General features: G+C 39.9%; 1 protein-coding gene across 5 annotated transcripts in view; it reads right to left on the reverse strand.

Moving 5' to 3' along the window:
- The window catches only part of vldlr (very low density lipoprotein receptor), a 69,168-nt gene extending 50,243 nt beyond the window's left edge, over positions 1 to 18,925 (reverse strand). For 4 of the 5 annotated variants that reach the window (XM_056735872.1, XM_056735871.1, XM_056735869.1 and 1 more), the window contains exon 1: positions 16,549 to 16,860. In XM_056735872.1, the coding sequence (XP_056591850.1) occupies positions 16,549 to 16,615 (67 nt within the window). In that variant the 5' untranslated portion in view covers positions 16,616 to 16,860. Of the gene's footprint in view, positions 1 to 16,548; positions 16,861 to 18,851 lie in introns of those variants that run through there. The other variant, XM_056735870.1, reaches the window with a different exon arrangement.
- Positions 18,926 to 19,450: the final 525 nt, after the last annotated feature.

The raw sequence follows: 19,450 nt of genomic DNA on the forward strand, positions 1-19,450 counted from the left end.
TTGGAGAGGACTGTTGTACATACATTTCAAACAATACTGCCCCTGATGGGTCGTTCACAAAAGCTATGGAAAAATTGAGAAACTTAAGAAACAAAATAACAGCCAATGATGGCTAAGACAAAGAAATTGGAACATGGCTGGACTTCTTTGTATCATAAACTTCATGGCCAATTAAGATAGGAGTTTTTTGCAGCAATAGGATTTACTATATTTTCTGTAGTATTTTGCTGTCTTTTACCAGATATAAGAGCTATGGTGATGAAAGCTACAGACAAACAGATGATATTGAGAACGGAATTAAGTACATATTACAATATTGAAGAAAACATGCTGAATATGTTAGCTGTTATAAGCGAATAAGAGGAAACGATGAGAAAGACAAGTGTCCCATGATTTACTCATTGTTTTTTGGACAGCGAGGGAGAAGAGTTTAGAATTGTATAATCATGCATGGGAATAGTTTTAGATATTACCTTAGACATTGTTAGGCAAGTAGTTAGATTTATTTTTGTTTAACTTTTTATTATTTTGACATCAACACGTTTCAATGTTTGATGTTTCAACTAATCATTAGTGCTCTATAATCAAACACTATTATGCGAGTGCACTTGGTGCACATGTGTGTATTTTATTTTGTTTTATTTATTATTTTTGAATCTAAAACATATAACATGTAATTTTCATTTATTATTTTGTCGATATAACCAAAACTGTTATGTAAGTGCACCTGGTGCACATATGTGTATTTGTCATTGTATCTTCCTGAATTATGAGAAGTTGCCAAACAAGTGAGCTTCAGAACCTGATCTAAATAGCAGCAAGTGGTGGCGCCAATGGTACTGGGCCAGTGAGTGTTAAATCTGAAGACAGCATCGTCCAGACGGTTTTCATCTGGACCAGTTTGAGTGGGTCCCAGGGCATGCATAAGGCGATGTAACGCGAAGGACCCAAGCATCTTGACAAGTCTTCCCGACCACATTGAATGACTATTCCGACAACAGAAAATGGCTACTATCTTAGAGAGAACCAGATTTACTGACACGACTAGCAAACAACTGGTCAATGTTACCCTGAATTGAACTGCATCAAATGACACTGTGAAACTCTATGAAACGATTGACACCGGAAAGAACTTTGACAAACTGAGTGACACTACACTTCTGTTCTGAACAAAAAATCAACAATTCGAAGGAAACGATAGATCAACGACACATTGACACATTGATGGACCACCCTGGTCCTCCACATCCTCATGAAATGAACATGTGGTGGAGACTGACGAACCGAACGGCAAGAATCTACTGGAACTAGTCTACAAGATGTCATCACTTGGTAAGAACCATGTGACAAAAGTGTTCACATATCTATGAGGAGACGAAAACCAACCGCAATACCAGAGAGGCATGTCTGAGATGTCTGAGAAAAAGAGCAAGAACAGGAGCGATGGGCAGAAAAATGATATAGATGTTCCGGACGAAAGAGGCGCTGGAATCATTGAAGACAACTACTGGCTGTGTGGGTACTGATTGTACTTATACAGAGGAACTGGACAGGACTGTGTTCCCTAATAAAGTTACATGGTGGAGTGATCATCATACCACATGAAGTGATTACAAGACAACAGAGGACACGAAGAGGACTGTTTGAATTTCTATCTGATAGCTCTGTGCCAAAGAATCATCACATATGGACTGTGGCGAAGAAAGTCTCAGCTGATTTTAGTCCAATGTTAGGAGTCAGCTCTCTAATGAATGGAGTTGAGATCACCAGATTTGAGTTTACTTCATATATGAAGACAACAAAAATTTTAATGAAAGCCATCAAGGAGGGGCTACCTGGAATACGACGGACAGTTTTGCAAAATCATCTGATCTTGGACCAGTTCAGAGCAGCGAAAGGAGGACTTTGTGCAGTATTTGGAGAAACCTGTGGCACCTATATTCCAGAGAAGAAGGAACATCTCATCAGCAAGGAATGAAGATCATCTCTTTAATGATTGAGACTTTCACCAAAACTGAGGTTGACTCAGAAGAATTTAATTGGGACTGGATGACAAGTGTGTTTACTAACATGAAAAATTTGATGTTGATTGAGGCTTGCTTTATTGCATGCATTATATTGACGTTATGCATTAAGTCATTTCAACGAACAGCTGCAGCCACTGTTCCCAGTCAGATGATTGTTTATGTTGTATCACAACATAGCATGAATAAGGATCACTCACAAGTTACTATTGACTAAAAACGGTCAAGAAAATTGATGCATATTACAGGGTTAAAAACAGAAATACTCATGTTATGAAGTATTTACAGAAGGGTGGAAGGATTTTTTATTTATTTTTTATTGCTTGCTCGTAACCTAAGTATTATTGGAACCTAGGTATCATTTCAACTTACGTAGTACATTATCTTAAGTGTTTTATCATTCACTGAATGCACACGCAATTTATTAATCTATTTGAGCACTATTGATTTTTTATTTTAGATGTATTTTAGATTTACAATATATATTAGTCTATAATTTCCTTTTTACAGATACCATTTAGTTGGAGTGTGAGGCTTGTCAGCCTCAAAGGGGGGATTATATGGTGGTTTTTCTATTATAGTATTGAGTTTTCTTACACAAAATGATACATTTAGTTAGTTATAGGATTTCATGTATTCTTATGAAACAATATTGGGCCTCGTGTATAAGTATGAGCTCATGAACACCTGCATGAACAACAAGCATCTTATCTTAGCTGCACGTACACCACAAATAAGTTTTAATAAGGAAGTTTGGTTTGTCATAGAGTCAAGGATGCTGGTATCTCTAAACAGTGAGCTCATTTTTAAAAAAGTAATGTTATGAGTCTGAACACTTGAACATCTGCACACACACCAAATATCTTTTAACACTAAGACGAACTCCCCACACACTTTTGTAGAGAAGTTTAATTAAATCGCATACAAACAAGGATACTGGGTAGTTCATTATCGCTAAACCATGAGCTCATCTTTGATAAAAACATGGTTAAATCATGTATCGTCCGAAACCCCCAGGAAAGTGTCAAGATAAAGAGGCACTTGTTTTTGAGGGGTGCACGCAACCATTAAATCTTAATATGGTAGGCCGGAACAATGAGCTCAGAGGGACGGGCTAATGAAAATGTGATGTCATATGAAACCTGATTGGAAGAAGACGATGTCATGCGCACATGATTGGTTTAAACTGTGATAACAACTTGAAAACAATGTATAAAAGATGGAGTCAGATATGTATTCGTTGGATCCCTTCAGATGAACTCTGAATATCCCACTTTGTTTGTCCGGGCAAATAAAGTTTAAACTCTTGGCACCTGGAACCCTTGTCTCTGAGATTTCTTTCTGCGATGAAAGGTCGATTCGCCACAACAAGAGTCACGTCACGAAACATCAACATGTCACCAGGAGCCGCTTTTCGGAATTATGTGCTTTAGGAACTCATAGAACGGCAGACCCCATGTACTACCCATTATTTGAAGCAGAGAGGTCTGCGGATTCACCAAACAAACTTCTTTATGGTACTACTCAAGAAAAATGTCACCTACATCTCGGATGGCCTGAGGGTGAGGAAATAAAAGGCAAATTGGAGTTTTGGGCTGAACTATCCCTTTAAACATTCCAAGCGAGGCAAATCTTGGTTTATCAAATACACTTGCTTAAAGAGACCTACCAAATTGCTCTAAAATTTGGACTGGGCGATTAATCGAAAAGTAATCGAAACTGACACTAAGAAGCTCTAACCGACATAATTTTTCAATTACGGTTGTTTCCATTACTTTCCCTTTAATATCCATGTCTACGCTTGCCGTTATACCTCACTTTTTTCTTATCAGAGCAAAAGAGACTTAAAATCTTCAATTTATTTTGGGCATACACATGTATGTAAGACATTATTAGAAATTGTAAGTTGTCTACTTTTACGTGTGTATGCTAACAAAAACATCAGAGCATTGTCATTTTTTTAAATAAATAAAATATACTGGCCATTGTCAGCAGTCACTGATCCAAAACTCTGCAAATACTTATCACACAAGCATGAAACGTATGTCTAAAGAAAGCTTAAAATGTCTACTTTTTTAATGACCTGATTCAAATGGAAATCAAATATTCTGTGTTTAAGTAATATGCGTGAAAGACAGGTAGAGTTGATACGAGACATTCTTCCAGGTCTGCTCCCGTTTAGTAACCACAAGACTCTTAGTCCAAAAATGTGCATAATGTGAGAAATATAGACATAGGCCTACTGAAACACGTTTACTTCATATTTCTTTAGACAGCCTGCTGAGGTTTAAGCTCTGTTCAACTATTTAAAACTCCATTAAACACCATCTGTTTCTTTCATGTGACAGCTCTTATGACGGCAGGACTGGTGTCTCCAGGCAGGGTCCTAAAGTACACCATCTCTCAGGACACATGCAGACAGATGATTTGCTGATTTGTGTTGCGTTTTTTCTCCTGTCTTCAGTAGCAGAGGAAATGATTCCAAAAAATAGCACAAAGATGTTATTCGAAAGGTTCAATACATAACAATAACAACTTTGTATTGTCTTTAATTATCTAAAGATAACATGAGATAAGAATCCTTTCATTAGAAAAAATACCCCACCTATAGTGGGGCATACAGTATACACTACAAACCTTGTCAGTGATCTACGGGGGCTATTTCACGGAATGAATCTTTTTATTCCACGGCAACAATATATTTCACGGTAACAATCCCCTATTATATTTCTATATTTTATACCTAATTTTTCTAAGATTGATTACCTTTATTTATTTATTATAGTTAATTTAAATGCTCACCATAGTCTAAATGTAGCCAAGTTCTGAAAATGTAATGAAGATATCAGATTAAGTTCTGATTTTGAGATTTATTATTTATGTATTTATATTTATCTTCCGGCTATATCATATGTATACAGTTGGAAGGTAGACAACATGTATAACAATGACGTATGAATATATGCACAAACAATGAGAGTACAGTATACAGGTAATTTGTGGTCATGGGGTCTGTACTGGTCTTAATCGCTCTTTCACTCTCTATGAGCATTTTTAGTGTGTTGCGACTCTCGGTTTGTTTTTTCTGGCGCTTGCAGCGTGTCATGTCAAAGCGCCCACGCGGCCAGCATCATCTCGCGTTTCAATGCAAGTTTCACCTTGGCTTGCCTGAAGTTCATTTTTTTTTTTATATTATTAACTATGTATTTACTAAAGGCAATTGTAGTACCCTCGTAGTGCATAGTGCCTCCTGCATAGAGAAATTTGAGGTCGGCCGCTAAAAGGAGAGATATAAGGAGCTGTATTAGCTGTTTTTCACAGCTGTTCGTAAAATTTCTTAAATTAACCTACTGTAAATCATTATAATGTTTTTAGCTATTAAGTTGGCTAGTTGAATCAGCGTTACTGTACACAGCGAGCTCGCCATGTGAACGCATATTGTACACACAAATTAATGATTCCATCGAACCGATTTGTTTAAATAGAGTGCAAGAGATCAACAAATCATTCAAAGCTCAGTGTCCCACAAGAGAACATAGGATGTGAATGAGCTTTGCTTAATGGTTTCCTTAGGGGCTTAGTTAGTTGAAAAGGATAAAATGTTGAACTTTTCTGTTCAGGTGAATAAATTTTATGTTTTAACTTAATAGTTGTCAATTTCAACAATTTTTTTAAAATTTAAAATAATTATTATCTTAAGCCACTTAAGTCACATGGGCGTTGCACCATCTCTGCACCATCTCACCATTTCTGCTCATTTTGAGCCAGGAAAAACCCTGGCCTCTGGTTTATACTCTGCCGAGGGATAACAGAAGTTTGACATTATCGTTTATAGCTTTTTTCAATATTTTTTCTCTTAAACGAACGCATCGATAAGAAGAACTTTCTAGAGCTTATAAAAATTGACCCCCATTCACTCCCATTCTACCGCTTGGAAGAAATAAGATACGTGGTTTTAGAACTCCGACTGCATAATCCTTCAAGAATAAAGTCTTAAATGAGTGACTGAGCTGAATGTTCCAGACCTCATACCCCGTTCGGTCTGCACAGCTCTGCAATTGAACACACCTAAATCTACACGTTTTGTGTCAAAGCTATTATCGGCGGATGCTGATCGGCGACCAATCAATCACAGCACCCTTACTATGGAGATGGTGGTCTAGTGGGTTAAACCACTGAACTGGTAAATCAAAGGTTGCTGGTTCGATCCCAGCTGCCCCCACCAGTGTGTCCTTGAGCAAGACACTTTACTCCATGCTGCTACAGGGGGATTGTCCCTGTAATAAGTGCACTGTAAGTCGCTTTGGATAAAAGCGTCTGCCAAATGACTAAATGTAAATGTAAATGTACTAGACCACTCCACAAGATGTAACACTGGTCCAGAAGCACTTCCGGTTTCAATTTGATTTATTTTAATATTTTTTTCTCACATATATGATTTTAAGATATTCGTAGACCTTTCCTGTTGCTCCGTGGTTAAGAGCATGGTGCTAACAATGCCAAGGATGTGGATTCAATCCCAGGGGACTGCACATACACTGTAAAAAATTGCTGTTAAAAAACAGCAATTTCCAACAGTAAAATACTGTTATAAAAAAAAAAGTTTCATTCTGTAGGTTAACAGACCAAGGCCCATAGATTTATCCCTTTCTGTAAATTTGCAGCATTTAACTGTACAGCCGTTGGCTCCTGAAAAAATTACAGTATTACGGTGTGAAAGGCAGCATGTGGGCTTGGTGATTTTTAACAAGTCCTACTATTTCTAAACAGCGTGGTAATCAAGATCACGCCACAGCTCGTCTCTTCCTATAGAGCATAAAATTCTGTCTCAATTCTGGCATTTTTCTTATGTTTTTTTTTCAACACTCTTTGTGTGAAACAGAATAAGGGTCGTTTTTGTCTGGTCAGCCAGAAGCTACATCCTGGTTTGAGTTAGGCTTGCCATAAAAAGGACGTAATTCAGTTAAGATTTTGGTTAGCCACAAAGTTTAAAGCAAAAAAAACTGCCAATAATAATAATATCTAATAACATGATACTATTATGAAGACCCTTTGCAGGGACATCAAAACCAGTTTATATCAAATGAGGAATACAACAGATAATTTTAAGAAGGGAATATTTATGATGTTATATTATATAAACATTTATTTACTTAAACCTCATTTAATATTATTTGTATTGGTGTTTTTTTGTGACTGAATGGTACAGTTTGAGCATTGAGAGCCGAATCCTTCGCCTGCTTTTTAATCACTGAACCAGTATTCGAAGTGCTTCGTGAAATCGAGTAACCCTGATGTCTTTGCAGATACGATGATGTAGTTTGCCATGCATCTTAGAAGTTTTAGTCGATTTGCGACTTAAGCGTTAAATGCGGCCTATGAAAAGGACTTCATTTCCTAGAATGCTTCCTCTCACTAGAAGAACCAGAAGTTCGTAATTCAAATTCTACCATCATTTTGTTGATTTTCAATACAGTTCGGTAAGTTGAAACTTTTACTTAAATCTAAACTAACAGGTTTTAGTTCCTAATAATTTTTTTTCAAAGTTTATCCATGATTGAGATTTGTTTTTAGAAAACATTTGACGGCACTTGAAACCAGACAGCACAATAGACGCTTTTAACCATGCCCCGAAGGGAGCTTTTATTCACGTATTTGGGAGTCGTGATAGGTAAGTAGGAGAATTAGGTTGATGCTCCTGGTAGACGTGATTCCTCGGCTCTCTTCTACTCCGGGGCGGGTAAGGCGTCTTTGGCTGCTTCCGCGAAGTCTGCCGATCCTCAATCGCTCTCTGTATTGCAGAAAAGAAACCACTGTTAGTCACAGGAGAAACCGGAAAGTAAGCTCTCTTCCACCTTGGTTTCACCGGCTTATATCCGGGAGTTTCGAGTGGCTGCAGCTGTGGAGCGATCGGCAGACTTGATTGTCATTGGTTCCCATGGCGACGCTGATTACGCACCGGCGGACTCACCACACTCCCCCCCCCAAGCGTCGTCCTTGTCCGGGGCATCATCCTGTGTGAAGAAAACTTGAAGTGAAAAGGGGGAGGGAGCGTACCTGACCGAGACGTCCAACCTGACCACAACCTTGAGCAATCGGCATTGCAATGGGAAGCGCCTGACCGATGTACAATTTTAAAGTGGAAGTCCTGGAGTGCAAGAAACCACCTAGTGATACGAGGGTTAGTATCCTTTGCCTTGGCAATCCAGATCAACGGTGCGTGGTCTGTTACCAGTGAGAACGTTCTGCCGAGCAAATAATACTGCAACTCTAGAACTGCCCACTTTATGGCAAGGGCTTCCTTCTCGACCGTGGCATACCGTGACTCTGCCGGGGTGAGCTTCCGACTGAGATACAGGACCGGGTGCTCCTCTCCTCCCTTCTGTTGAGAGAGTACCGCTCCCAAACCGAGGTCGGAGGCGTCTCTATGAAGGATAAAGGGACAGCCAAAGTCGGGGGCATGTAGAACCGGGGATGACAAAAGGGCCTGCTTTAAAGTCTGAAATACCACTTCTGCTTCCGAACTCCAGTTTACCTTCTCTGGCTGCCCCTTCTTGGTCAGGTCGGTCAGGGGACTGGCTATGGAGGAGAAGTTAGAAATGAAGCATCTATAGTAGCCTGTTAACCCGAGGAAGGCACGTAGCTGTGTCTTGTTGGTAGGGCGGGCTGCCCTCTGGACTGCTTCGACCTTTTGTGTCTGAGGTTGTACTAATCCCCGGCCAACTCAAAAACCAAGGTATTGTGCTTCAGCTAGTCCGAGATGACACTTCCTCGGGTTTGCGGCCAGCCCCGCTTTCCTGATATCGGACAGCACTCTCCGTAACCTGACGAGATGTTCATCCCAGTTGTTGAAGTGAATGACGAGGTCGTCCAGGTAAGCGGCTGCATACTATTGATGAGGTCTCAACAATATATCCATCATACGTTGGAATGTGGCAGGTGCCCCATGAAGTCCGAAAGGCAATACCCGATACTGCCAATGTCCGGAAGGTGTACTGAAGGCAGTTTTCTCCCTTGATTCCGGGGTGAGGGGCACCTGCCAATAACCTTTTGTGGGGTCCAAGGTTGAGATGAAGCGTGCTTAACCTAACCTATCGAGTAACTCATCGACCCTGGGCATTGGGAAACTGTCAAATGTGGACACCTCTTCAGCCGGCGAAAATCGTTACAAAAACGGAGAGTGCCGTCCGGTTTCGGGACCATGACGATTGGGCTGGACCAGGGGCTACGTGATGCTTCAATTACCTGAAGGTCTCTCATCCGTGTAACCTCCTCCTCAATCGCCAGTCGACGAGCCTCAGGGACCCGGTAGGGCCGCTGTCTAACCACGACACCCAGGGGTGTCCGGATTTCGTGCTGGACAATCCGAGTCTGCCCGGGTCGCTCACGAAACACATCTGCGAATTGACTGACCAGGGTACTCAGTTCGGTCTTCTGGACGGAGGAGAGCTGTTCTCCCATATGAAGCACCGGTGGCTCAGTGTCTGCAAAAGCTGTCATGTGTTTGGGATGCCACCCAATTCTTCAGGAGGTTTATATGATATAACTGCTCCTCCTTCCGTCTTCCCGGCTGACGGACCCGATAATTGACCTTCCAGGAGGCGAGGAACTTGGAGGTGGGTGAGGGTGTCAGTATCAGCACTCGATAGCCGGGTTGTAGTTCCATAGGTTGTGCGGGCCGGTCATATAGTCGTCGTTGGATGCGTTGGGACTCTGTGAGGTGTTCTCTGACCAGTGGCATGACACGATCAATACGTTGTCTCATGTGTTGTACGTGTTCTATCACGCTTCTATGGGGGGCGGGTTGGTTTTCCCAGGCCTCTCGGGCTACATCCAGTAGAACCCTAGGTTGTCTCCCAAACAACAGCTCAAAGGGCGTAAATATGGTTGACGCCTGAGGAACCACTCGTACACCGAAGAGCACATAGGGAAGCATGAGGTCCCAATCGCGCCCATCCTCTGCCACCACCCGCCGTAAAATCCTCTTCAGGGTTTGGTTAAACCGCTTAACAAGGCCATCGGTCTGTGGGTGGAATACTGAAGTCCGTAGTTGTTTTACCTTGAGGAGGTGGCAGAGGTCAGCCATCAGCCGGGACATGAAGGGAGTCCCCTGGTCAGTCAAGATTTCCGTGGGGATTCCTACCCGGGTGCAGAGTATGAACAACTCGTGTGCGAAGGCTTTGGCTGTAGCTTTCCTTAAGGGGACGGCTTCGGGTAACGATTGGCATAATCCACTATTACTAAAATGTGTTCGTGGCCAAGGGCAGACTTTGGCAATGGCCCCACCAGGTCCATACCGATGCGAGAGAAGGGTACCTCAATGATGGGGAGAGGAATTAAAGGGGTGGGGGGTGGTCGTATTGGCGACGTTCGCTGGCAGGTAGGACAGCCTTGGCAGAACCTTTTCACTTCCGCTTCTAACCCTGGCCAATGGAACCAGTCCCGTATCTGCTGGGCTGTATTTGCCGCTCCCAAGTGTCCAGCCATGGCATGTGTGTGTGCTAGCTCCATTACAGTAGCCGTCTTGCTTCTTGGGACCACCAACAAGTGTTTTTCCTCTCCCCTTCTTAGTGCGACACAATACAACAGACCCTTTTTTACGACGAAATAGGGTGTTGGGTGGGGTCGGGGGTGTTGCTTCTTTTCGTCTACTACACGTACTTTTCCCCAGCAGTGTCTTAGTCGGTCATCCTCTCTCTGTTCTCGGCCAAAGGAGCCACCTTCCGTGACTCGCTGAAACAGATCAGAGATTATATTTGGGCCTTTTGAAATGTCCTCACCTTCTCGTTCGGTCCCCGTGGGCAGCAGGACGGGCTGCTGTCGTGCTGTCCTCCGCTGACGGTAGTCTCTCGGTTTCTGTGAGTCACGCCTAGTCGAACCTGCTAACAACTGCTTAAACCCGGGCCAATCTCTTCCTAACAGGAGGGGGGCCGGGAGGTCGTCCATGACGCCGAAATCAACGGGCCAGGAACCAGATTTAGCCGAGATTGTGACTCGGAAAGCAGGAACCTCTCGGGTGTCGCCATGAATGCAGGTTATGGGCAGGGAAAGTTTACCTCTTGGCCGAGGTCGAAGAACACTGGAGTATACCAGTGTCACCGAACTTCCTGAGTCGAGGGTTGCGCGTACGTCCTGGCCATCAAGCCTTACTAGGTGCTCTGGGGCCCCTGAAACTGCTTCTCGATGCATAGTACAACCAGCGAGCCATGCGCGAGAAACAGGGCTTGTAGCCTCCGTGGGTATCGGCTCGTCTTGAGGGAATGTCGGTGCGGGTCTGTTGATTGTGCCGGAGGTGGTCGCCATCCGCGGTTTCCTCTCTTGGCAGGAGTTAATGCTCTCTCTCCCATCTCACGGCTAAAAGTTGTCTCTGCTAACTCTACGGCCTCTACCAACTCCCTGATGGACGAAGGGTCCCGCATCCCCACGAGAGATCGATATCGGCGGGGTAGAGCCCGCAAGAGCTGGTCCACGACAACAATCTCTGCGACTTGAGCTCCAGAGGGCTCTCCGGTTAACAGCCATAGATGGCTGAGCCTCGAGAGGTGCGCCGCCTGTATTCGGATCGTCTGTTCTTCGTCAAATACCTAGGAGTGGGACAGGCCTACTCGAGCGAGAATCTCCCTCTTTAGCGTATCGTAGTCCTCGTTATGGGGAGCCTGGAGAGAAAAATAGGTCCTGTTGGGCCCCCTTTGGGAGTCATGATAGGTAAGTAGGGGAATTAGGTTGACGCTCCTGGTAGACGTGATTCCTCGGCTCTCTTCTACTCCGGGGCGGGTAAGGGGTCTTTGGCTGCTTCCGCGAAGTCTGCCAATCCTCAATCGCTCTCTGTATTGCAGAAAAGAAACCAGTGTTAGTCACAGGAGAAACCGGAAAGTAAGCTCTCTTCCGCCTTGGTTTCACCGGCTTATATCCGGGAGTTTCGAGTGGCTGCAGCTGTTGAGCGATCGGCAGACTTGATTGTCGTTGGTTCCCATGGCGACGCTGATTACGCACCGGCGGACTCGCCACACACTAAATAAGTGGATGTTGTGCTTGCAGTCTGGGTAAAGAGTGATGTTTGTTAAACATATTTCATTTAAAAGCTATGTGTATTTTGATTTTTGAAATTATGTCGTTGACAGTGTGAAATAATAAAAAAAGAACACGACAGTAGCGCATCTTGTGGAACAGTAGACTCATCTCCAGTCAAAGACAGACTCCCTGAGGCCACCAAAAAGGAAAACAAAGCAAGGCTGTATATTATTTCATTCTTTAACATTTTTCTAACAGGTCCTTGTACTTTTGTACAATTTCAACTGAATCTGTAACAATTTGATAATTATATGTTTCTAATTGGTCTTGTATGTACTGTAATTTTTCTAATATCGGTATAAATTCCAAAAGCATGTTATAGTAATTTGGCTTAATACTGACAGCATGTTTTCAAACATTCAAGGTAATTGATCTTGGATGATTTGGTGGAGTGGATCTGAAGACACAGTCTGGTGAATGAAGCTAGCAATAAAAAACCCAGGCCAAAACTGTGAACTTGAGGGCAGTACATGGGAAAATAGGATTCCCAATTTTGTTGTGATTGGTAAGAGCCTGGAACTCTTAAATCTACAAACAATTTGTTCATGTATTAAATGTAAAACTCTTAGGCCTGATGGTGTATTATAGTGTGAAATGTCTCTAATTATTATGCATTTTATTTAATCACATTTTTAACTCTGTATTTCTATGCTTTTATTTTAGAGGCAGTAAAAAGTTGTTTATCTGCACAGATGACTGAGCGATAGGTCAAAAAAAGTTCCTAAACCTGGGTTTCATCTAATTCTTTTTGTTTTCTACAGTGTTGTTTGTAACTTATTTGATTAATATATATTTGCACCTTTGTAAACATACTTTTTGTCTTTAATTTCTCTTGTTTGTTTATTCAGTTTGTTTATTGGTTTCTGTTATTATATTTTTTATGCACTAAATATTTTACATTGTTTTAATTTAATCCTTAATATATGAATTTAGGGCTCAGTTTATTGTTGCTGTGTTTTTTGTATTGTGTAACTATTTACAGTATATGTTGCTTTTAGTTTATTGTTTCACAATATGTGTTGCGTATTTTCCATTGTATTTTTATGTTTCTGTTGTATTCTGTGACTTTGTTTTTCTTTTTCTGTTGTCTAAATGTTGGTTTGATTGTTTTTTGGGACCTCTTTTGACGTTGTATTTATTTTTGCTGCATTTGAGTAGATTTTATTTTTCAGCATCAGTTAAACACAATACTTGCATTTGCTTGGCGTCTGTGTTTTTTTCTCCAATTATTCAATATATTATTATACATCTCTGGAAGAAATAAGGTATTTATTTGCGATTTGGGCAGTAGAGTAAATATTAAATAACATAGCCATAACTGTGAAATTACAGTACAGCCATATGACAGAAAACTGTACTTAAACTTTACAATTACGGTAAATCGCTGCCAGAACTTTACTGTGGAATAACAGCACAACTGTTAAATGAATAACGGCTGCAAAGCTGTAAAAATAACAGTTAATGGCTGGAACCACTGATGCCAGTACTTTACTGTGAAATAACACTACAGCAGTAAAAAAGAATACTGTACTTAAACGTACAATTGCGTTATACAGCTGCCAGTACTTTACTGTGAAATAACAGTACAGCCATAAAACAGAAATCTGTTCTTGAACTGTACAATTGCTGTAAATAACTGCCAGTAATTTACTGTGGAATTACAGCATAACTGTAAAATTAAAAACGGTTGCAAGCATGGAAAATTACAGTAAATGGCTGGAACCACTGCTGCCAGTACTTTACTGTAAATTTACGGGGACATTTTTTACAGCGTGCATGTGGAAAGCGTAAAATATACATACAAGTTATACACCATAAAAATATAATACAAATATAAGTGCACCACAAAAGACGTGAGATAAAAAGCAATTGAATAACAGCGTTATTATAAATGCGTAAATGTACATTTACATTTACATTTACGCATTTGGCAGACGCTTTTATCCAAAGCGACTTACATTGTTTTATCCTATACATTTTACATAGGTATTTGCTTTCCCCTGGGATCGAACCCACAACCTTACGTTGTTAACGCAATGCTCTTACCACTGAACTACAGGAAAGCTAGCTCATTAGCTAGCAATAAATAATTTATTTGTTGACCTCAAATTGTAAGCAGTTCAACTAAAACAGAAAGATTAGTATGTCACGCATCAAAATGAGAGTCAAAATATTACACGCTCAAAAATGACCTTTTGTTTGTTTAAACACAACTAAAAACAAGGCCAAACATATTGCGTTACGGCCAAGGGCGTAGATTTGGTATGAACATTGGGGGGGTTGAACATCCCAGATAGCACACGAACATCACAGAGACGTCTATTTGATGTGTGTGTTTACATCTGGAAGACATATTTTTTAGAGTGTTTGCTCATCTGCAATACGTCTATAGGACGTTTCCTGTTAGAAGATGTCTTTAAGATGTAATGATTTAGAATGTATGTGTAGTGGAGTAGGCAGGGCGAGACCGTGGTTCGAGACCGGGGAGTAATTGTGAATGAGCGGCAGCTGTGCGCACACCGGGCTCGAATCACATGGAGATTGGGAGCATATAAGAGAACGAGCGACCGAACCGTCGAAGAGAGAGGACTTGGCCCAAATTGTGTTTACGTTTGTAGTTATGTTCTTGTGTTTTATACTTGTGTTTATATTTATGTTCTTGTGTTTTATATTTATGTTTTGTTCGCCGGCGGTCGTCCGTGAGGGGCCGCAGGCTGTTATTATTTATATTAAAACTTTGTTCAATGTTTGCCGGTTCTCGCCTCCTTCCTTCCATGTCTGAATCGTGTTACAGTATGTTAAACTGACATAAATTCTAACATAGAAGAGATTATAAAAAGAAAGAAATTATTGAAAGCGCCAGTAGGCGGCAGCGATTCACTGTTTTAATGAGTGAGCTACTTAAATTATTCATTCATCCAATTCGTTCAAAAGTCAGATTATTTTAGGAAGAAAAAAAACATCAACGTGAATGCTTTTGTCATTGATAATTACAGACACTATTGAAAAATGAGCTAGCAAAACAGATGGCTGCTTTGGTAACTTGTTATATTGATAGTTATAGCTAAATACATTTCAATGGATTAGCTAGCTAACATATAGGCTATGGTGTGTACTTTGCTATTATTACACAATATTCTCATACCTCATTCTCAGTACATGCTTTATTTATTTTTTTCATTTTTGGCGTACGTTAAGTTACCCGTGTGCTCACGCGTTGTTTTGGTGAAAGTGCGACTCCTTGGTTGGGCGTTACCAATCGGTTCAATGGAGGGAGGGTATTTTTTGTCTAATTTATTATGACACACTCATATTTGATTATGAACAAAATTATTGTCACAAAATAAAGTAATTCTACATCTTTTTCATTTCATCTACTGTGATTTTCATGTTGAAATATTGGAGGGGTTGTTACTGATGGATTTGAATATTGGGGGGGTTACCTCCCCCCCATAAACTACGCCCCTGGTTACGGCGATACTAACGATCGTGTCTTCAAATAACACGCCCAAAAACTTAGCGTTGACACGGAACAAAAAGTCACGTTTAGAATTGTCACGATGACGCGTCCAAATTACACGCGTTTCAAGTTGTAAATATTGTCCCCGTTCGCATTCAATAGTGTTATGCGCAAGTATGGCGTTTATTTTGTAAAAATAAAATGCGTTTATAAAAGCATGCACAATTTGTATGAAAAGTTTTACTACGAATAACACTGTTAAATTATGATTACTGTAGTAAGGCTATTGTTAAAACCATGTCCCAACAACATTATTAAATTGTTTAACAGCACAAGACTAAAAACGAATAAAAAAGTATATAACCACTCCTAAAAGCAAGATCTAGTTAATCACCCTGGTGAGCATGTAAGTGGGCCAAGAGCATATTGATGTAGTTTAAGCGTTTCATGTGCACATAAACTGGATACATGTTTATTGTCTGTTAACGTGAAACGCGAATATTAAAAATGAATCGTGCATTTAAAAAATGGCCACGTCTAAATAAATTGGGCCTATATTAAAAACAAATAAATGATCTACTAAAAGCAGGCATTGGCATACACGTCGGCATTCGTTGATATGCTTTAAAACGTAAAGCTCAAACACTTCAAACGTACGATTGAACATAAAAAGGGGGAAGACGTGTTGATAAATAACGTTACCAAATTGAATAGTGTTAAAGGAGGATTTTCTGTACACATTGGCAAATGCCTGTAGACACGCTGTCAATGTGCGGTCAACAAACCATTAAATTAAATCAATTTCCAACTGAAAATGAAAATAATATAGCATACACTAACACTAGTTTACCAGTGAAAGAAAGAACTGAGCAGCGTTATTTAAGACGTGGAATTTAAATTCTCTAATAAAAGACAGCAACAGTCAAAGAACGCGGCATTGTCCAATATTATCTTTCCATGGCAACCACTGTTACCATCGTATGGAACACTCACCGAGGGAAAATCCACACCGCTGAAGACATACTGGCAGACAGAGAATCCACAAAATAGACGTGAACATTTCGCATTAGAGCTGATGGCTGTGATGTCGGTCTGTGGCCTTTTCCCTGATATTGTAGCACAGCCGACACGTCTCCGTGGGACAAACAGAATGCAGCCTGGTCTGCGGGCTTTTATCTCATTTAGGCAGTTCCTTAGTCAGCCCCTCCACGCAAACGAACGAGTTACGGTACCGCAATCCATGTCCTAATATATTGATAGCGTTAACCTGCAGCGAATAACCGCGCCGCTACCGTACACAGGGGCTTTCTCCTTCAACATGTCATTTTACACATTGTGTTAACCCTTTCTTCACCCCAACTGTCTCACACACGTTTGTGCATGGTCTATGAGAAATTATTCAATCCCTTACTTCAACAATTGTTCTGATTTAAAAAAGAATGACAAGGTTTTCCTTATTTAAACATTTTTACGAAAATATTTTTTAAGCCGTTTTAATTATTCTATGAAAATATTAGTTTTTTAGCTTATGGCCATGTAATGTAGTGTGTACGTACATATGTTTTTAGTAAAGACTTACCAAGTTTTGCTTTATAAATAGACTTAAATATAAAAAATTAACCTTTATAAATAAACCTAAAGAATAACTGTGTTTAACAGTGCTCCATACATTCCACCCAGCATTACCCTTTGAAAGAAAAACTTCACATTTAAATAAAACACTCTTCAAAATTTCCACTGCATTCCGAATAAAAACATCAGAAACTGTGCATCAAACATCTGAAGACAGCATAGAAGTGATACATTTTTGAAAATAGGATTACTTGAACAAAAGATGATCTGGGTCAGAAGTTAAATGTACGTTGATCTGTAGTTCATTGAAAAGAGTGTTCTTGGCAAAAGTCGGACAGATCAGCGTGCAAGCAAGCATATTAACTCTGTGCGTTATTTAACTGGACTTATTAGAGTCATTTGTTCTTGCATCTTCATCCTCTCGGATCTAGAGTTTCTATTTATTGTGATGACTGTTTTGTGACTTCTACTTTTGCTCAGTGCCAGAGGTTTAAAAACCACTCAGAATATCATAGCAACCGCATAACAACACCCTAACAACCACTCAGAAAACCCTGGCAAAAACATAAGGTCCTGCAAACCACCCCAATAACAGGGAATATCCTACAAAAAGAATATATTATAATATATTGGAAAATATAATTAAATGTATTAAACAACACATGTTCATATTGGAACCAATTGCTTTTATTTTTAAATAATTATCAATTCCGATTAATTATTATTCAAATATATTTATTGGATAAATCCCTTGAGATGCACCATCGCGTTTTCAATGGGGTCCTGAAATTATTCAATATTGTAGTCTATTAAATGTCTAATATTATATATTTGAAAATTTATTTTAAATTATTTAATATAATGATTGTTTATATAAAATTTGCATAATAGATCGTGTTGGTTAATTTTCATCGTCAAGCAGACAAACTATACAGTGAAATTGAAAGATTACACGAAACAATTTCCAGTTTATGAAACTGAAATACACAGGATAATTCCTGTAACTCATGTAAGCCTATTTTACACCGACCTTCCGGTCTCTCTCGTCATGAAACCAATAAGGAAGTAACTTAAACCGCAATTCCTCGACTGGCCGCTAGAGACTGGCTCCAAAAGGGAGTACATTTCATAGCACCCCATGTTAAAATGCCCAACTTCACAGCAGAAAAAATATGTTAACAGCCCGGTATAAAAAATGGTTTTGGTATATAGCTAATTTTATCCTTCATGACGGCCGAGGGGGGTGATTTAAAAAAAAAACCATCTGTTTAAATTATATTATGCCTTAAATTTCTTTATAGCCTAATTAAGGGTGACATCTGGTCACTTGAGTGACCGCTGAATGATCATCTCTTCCATCCCAACCTTCAATGCCCTTGACTAGCAGCCTCTATATTACCAGTGGAAGATTAGATCAGCTCCAGTTTGCCTGAGCTACCTTGATCACGTCAAGCTAGGCAGGTGTGGTTTCAGTAACCAGGCACCACAACCTATTTTGTAATTTCCGGTAGTAACATGCATGGTTTTGTGCCAAATAATAGAAGTAAATGGGGGTCATGCTATTGATTACCAACTTTCTGTAAATATCTTTTTAATATGTGTTCTGCGGAAGAAACAATTAATAAAGGTTTGACATGACAAGAGGGTGAGTAAATGATGAAAGTATCACTTTAAAGTCACTGACACTGGCCTTTGGAACAGTAGCGGAAACTTCATCCTCTTACCTGAACCCACTCCAACAGGTACAGTATACCTCACCATTCTCAATGTGGCACACAAAATCATTTACTTATTCCGTTCTTCTCTTCTGGAAGGAAAGGCCAGCCTCCACCTGTTAGTAGAAAAGTTAGAGCTGGAAATCCAACATCTGGAAAAAGAAGCAATTTACTATCATATTGAAGACATTGACACACGACCTGTTGTTTCAACCGTATTTAATATTACGATTCCTCTCCAAGTAGGCCGCCTCAACCACTTATTTACAAATAGAAAAATATGTGACTTGTGTGCCGTGAAAAGTTGAATGAAATTTAAGGAATAATGAAAAATAAAAGCTACAAAAATGACATTACCATGAGATTAAATATGTAAAGCTGAACAAAATAGTTTGCAAATCTGTTTCTCATAACCCTGCCTGTTAATTTGTCATCTAAAATCAATTTATTGCCCTATTCCGTATCTAAAACCATAATTCCAGTTAATTTATTTGTATTTAGATACTACTACTTTTGTTCAACATAATTGTTTGAAATTGCTGTTACCATCATCAATTTATTAGGATTTGACAATAGTATATACATTTGACATCAAATATCATATAATT

The sequence above is a fragment of the Triplophysa dalaica genome, chromosome 22 (assembly GCF_015846415.1).
Source record: "Triplophysa dalaica isolate WHDGS20190420 chromosome 22, ASM1584641v1, whole genome shotgun sequence".
Classification (NCBI taxonomy): Eukaryota; Metazoa; Chordata; class Actinopteri; order Cypriniformes; family Nemacheilidae; genus Triplophysa; species Triplophysa dalaica.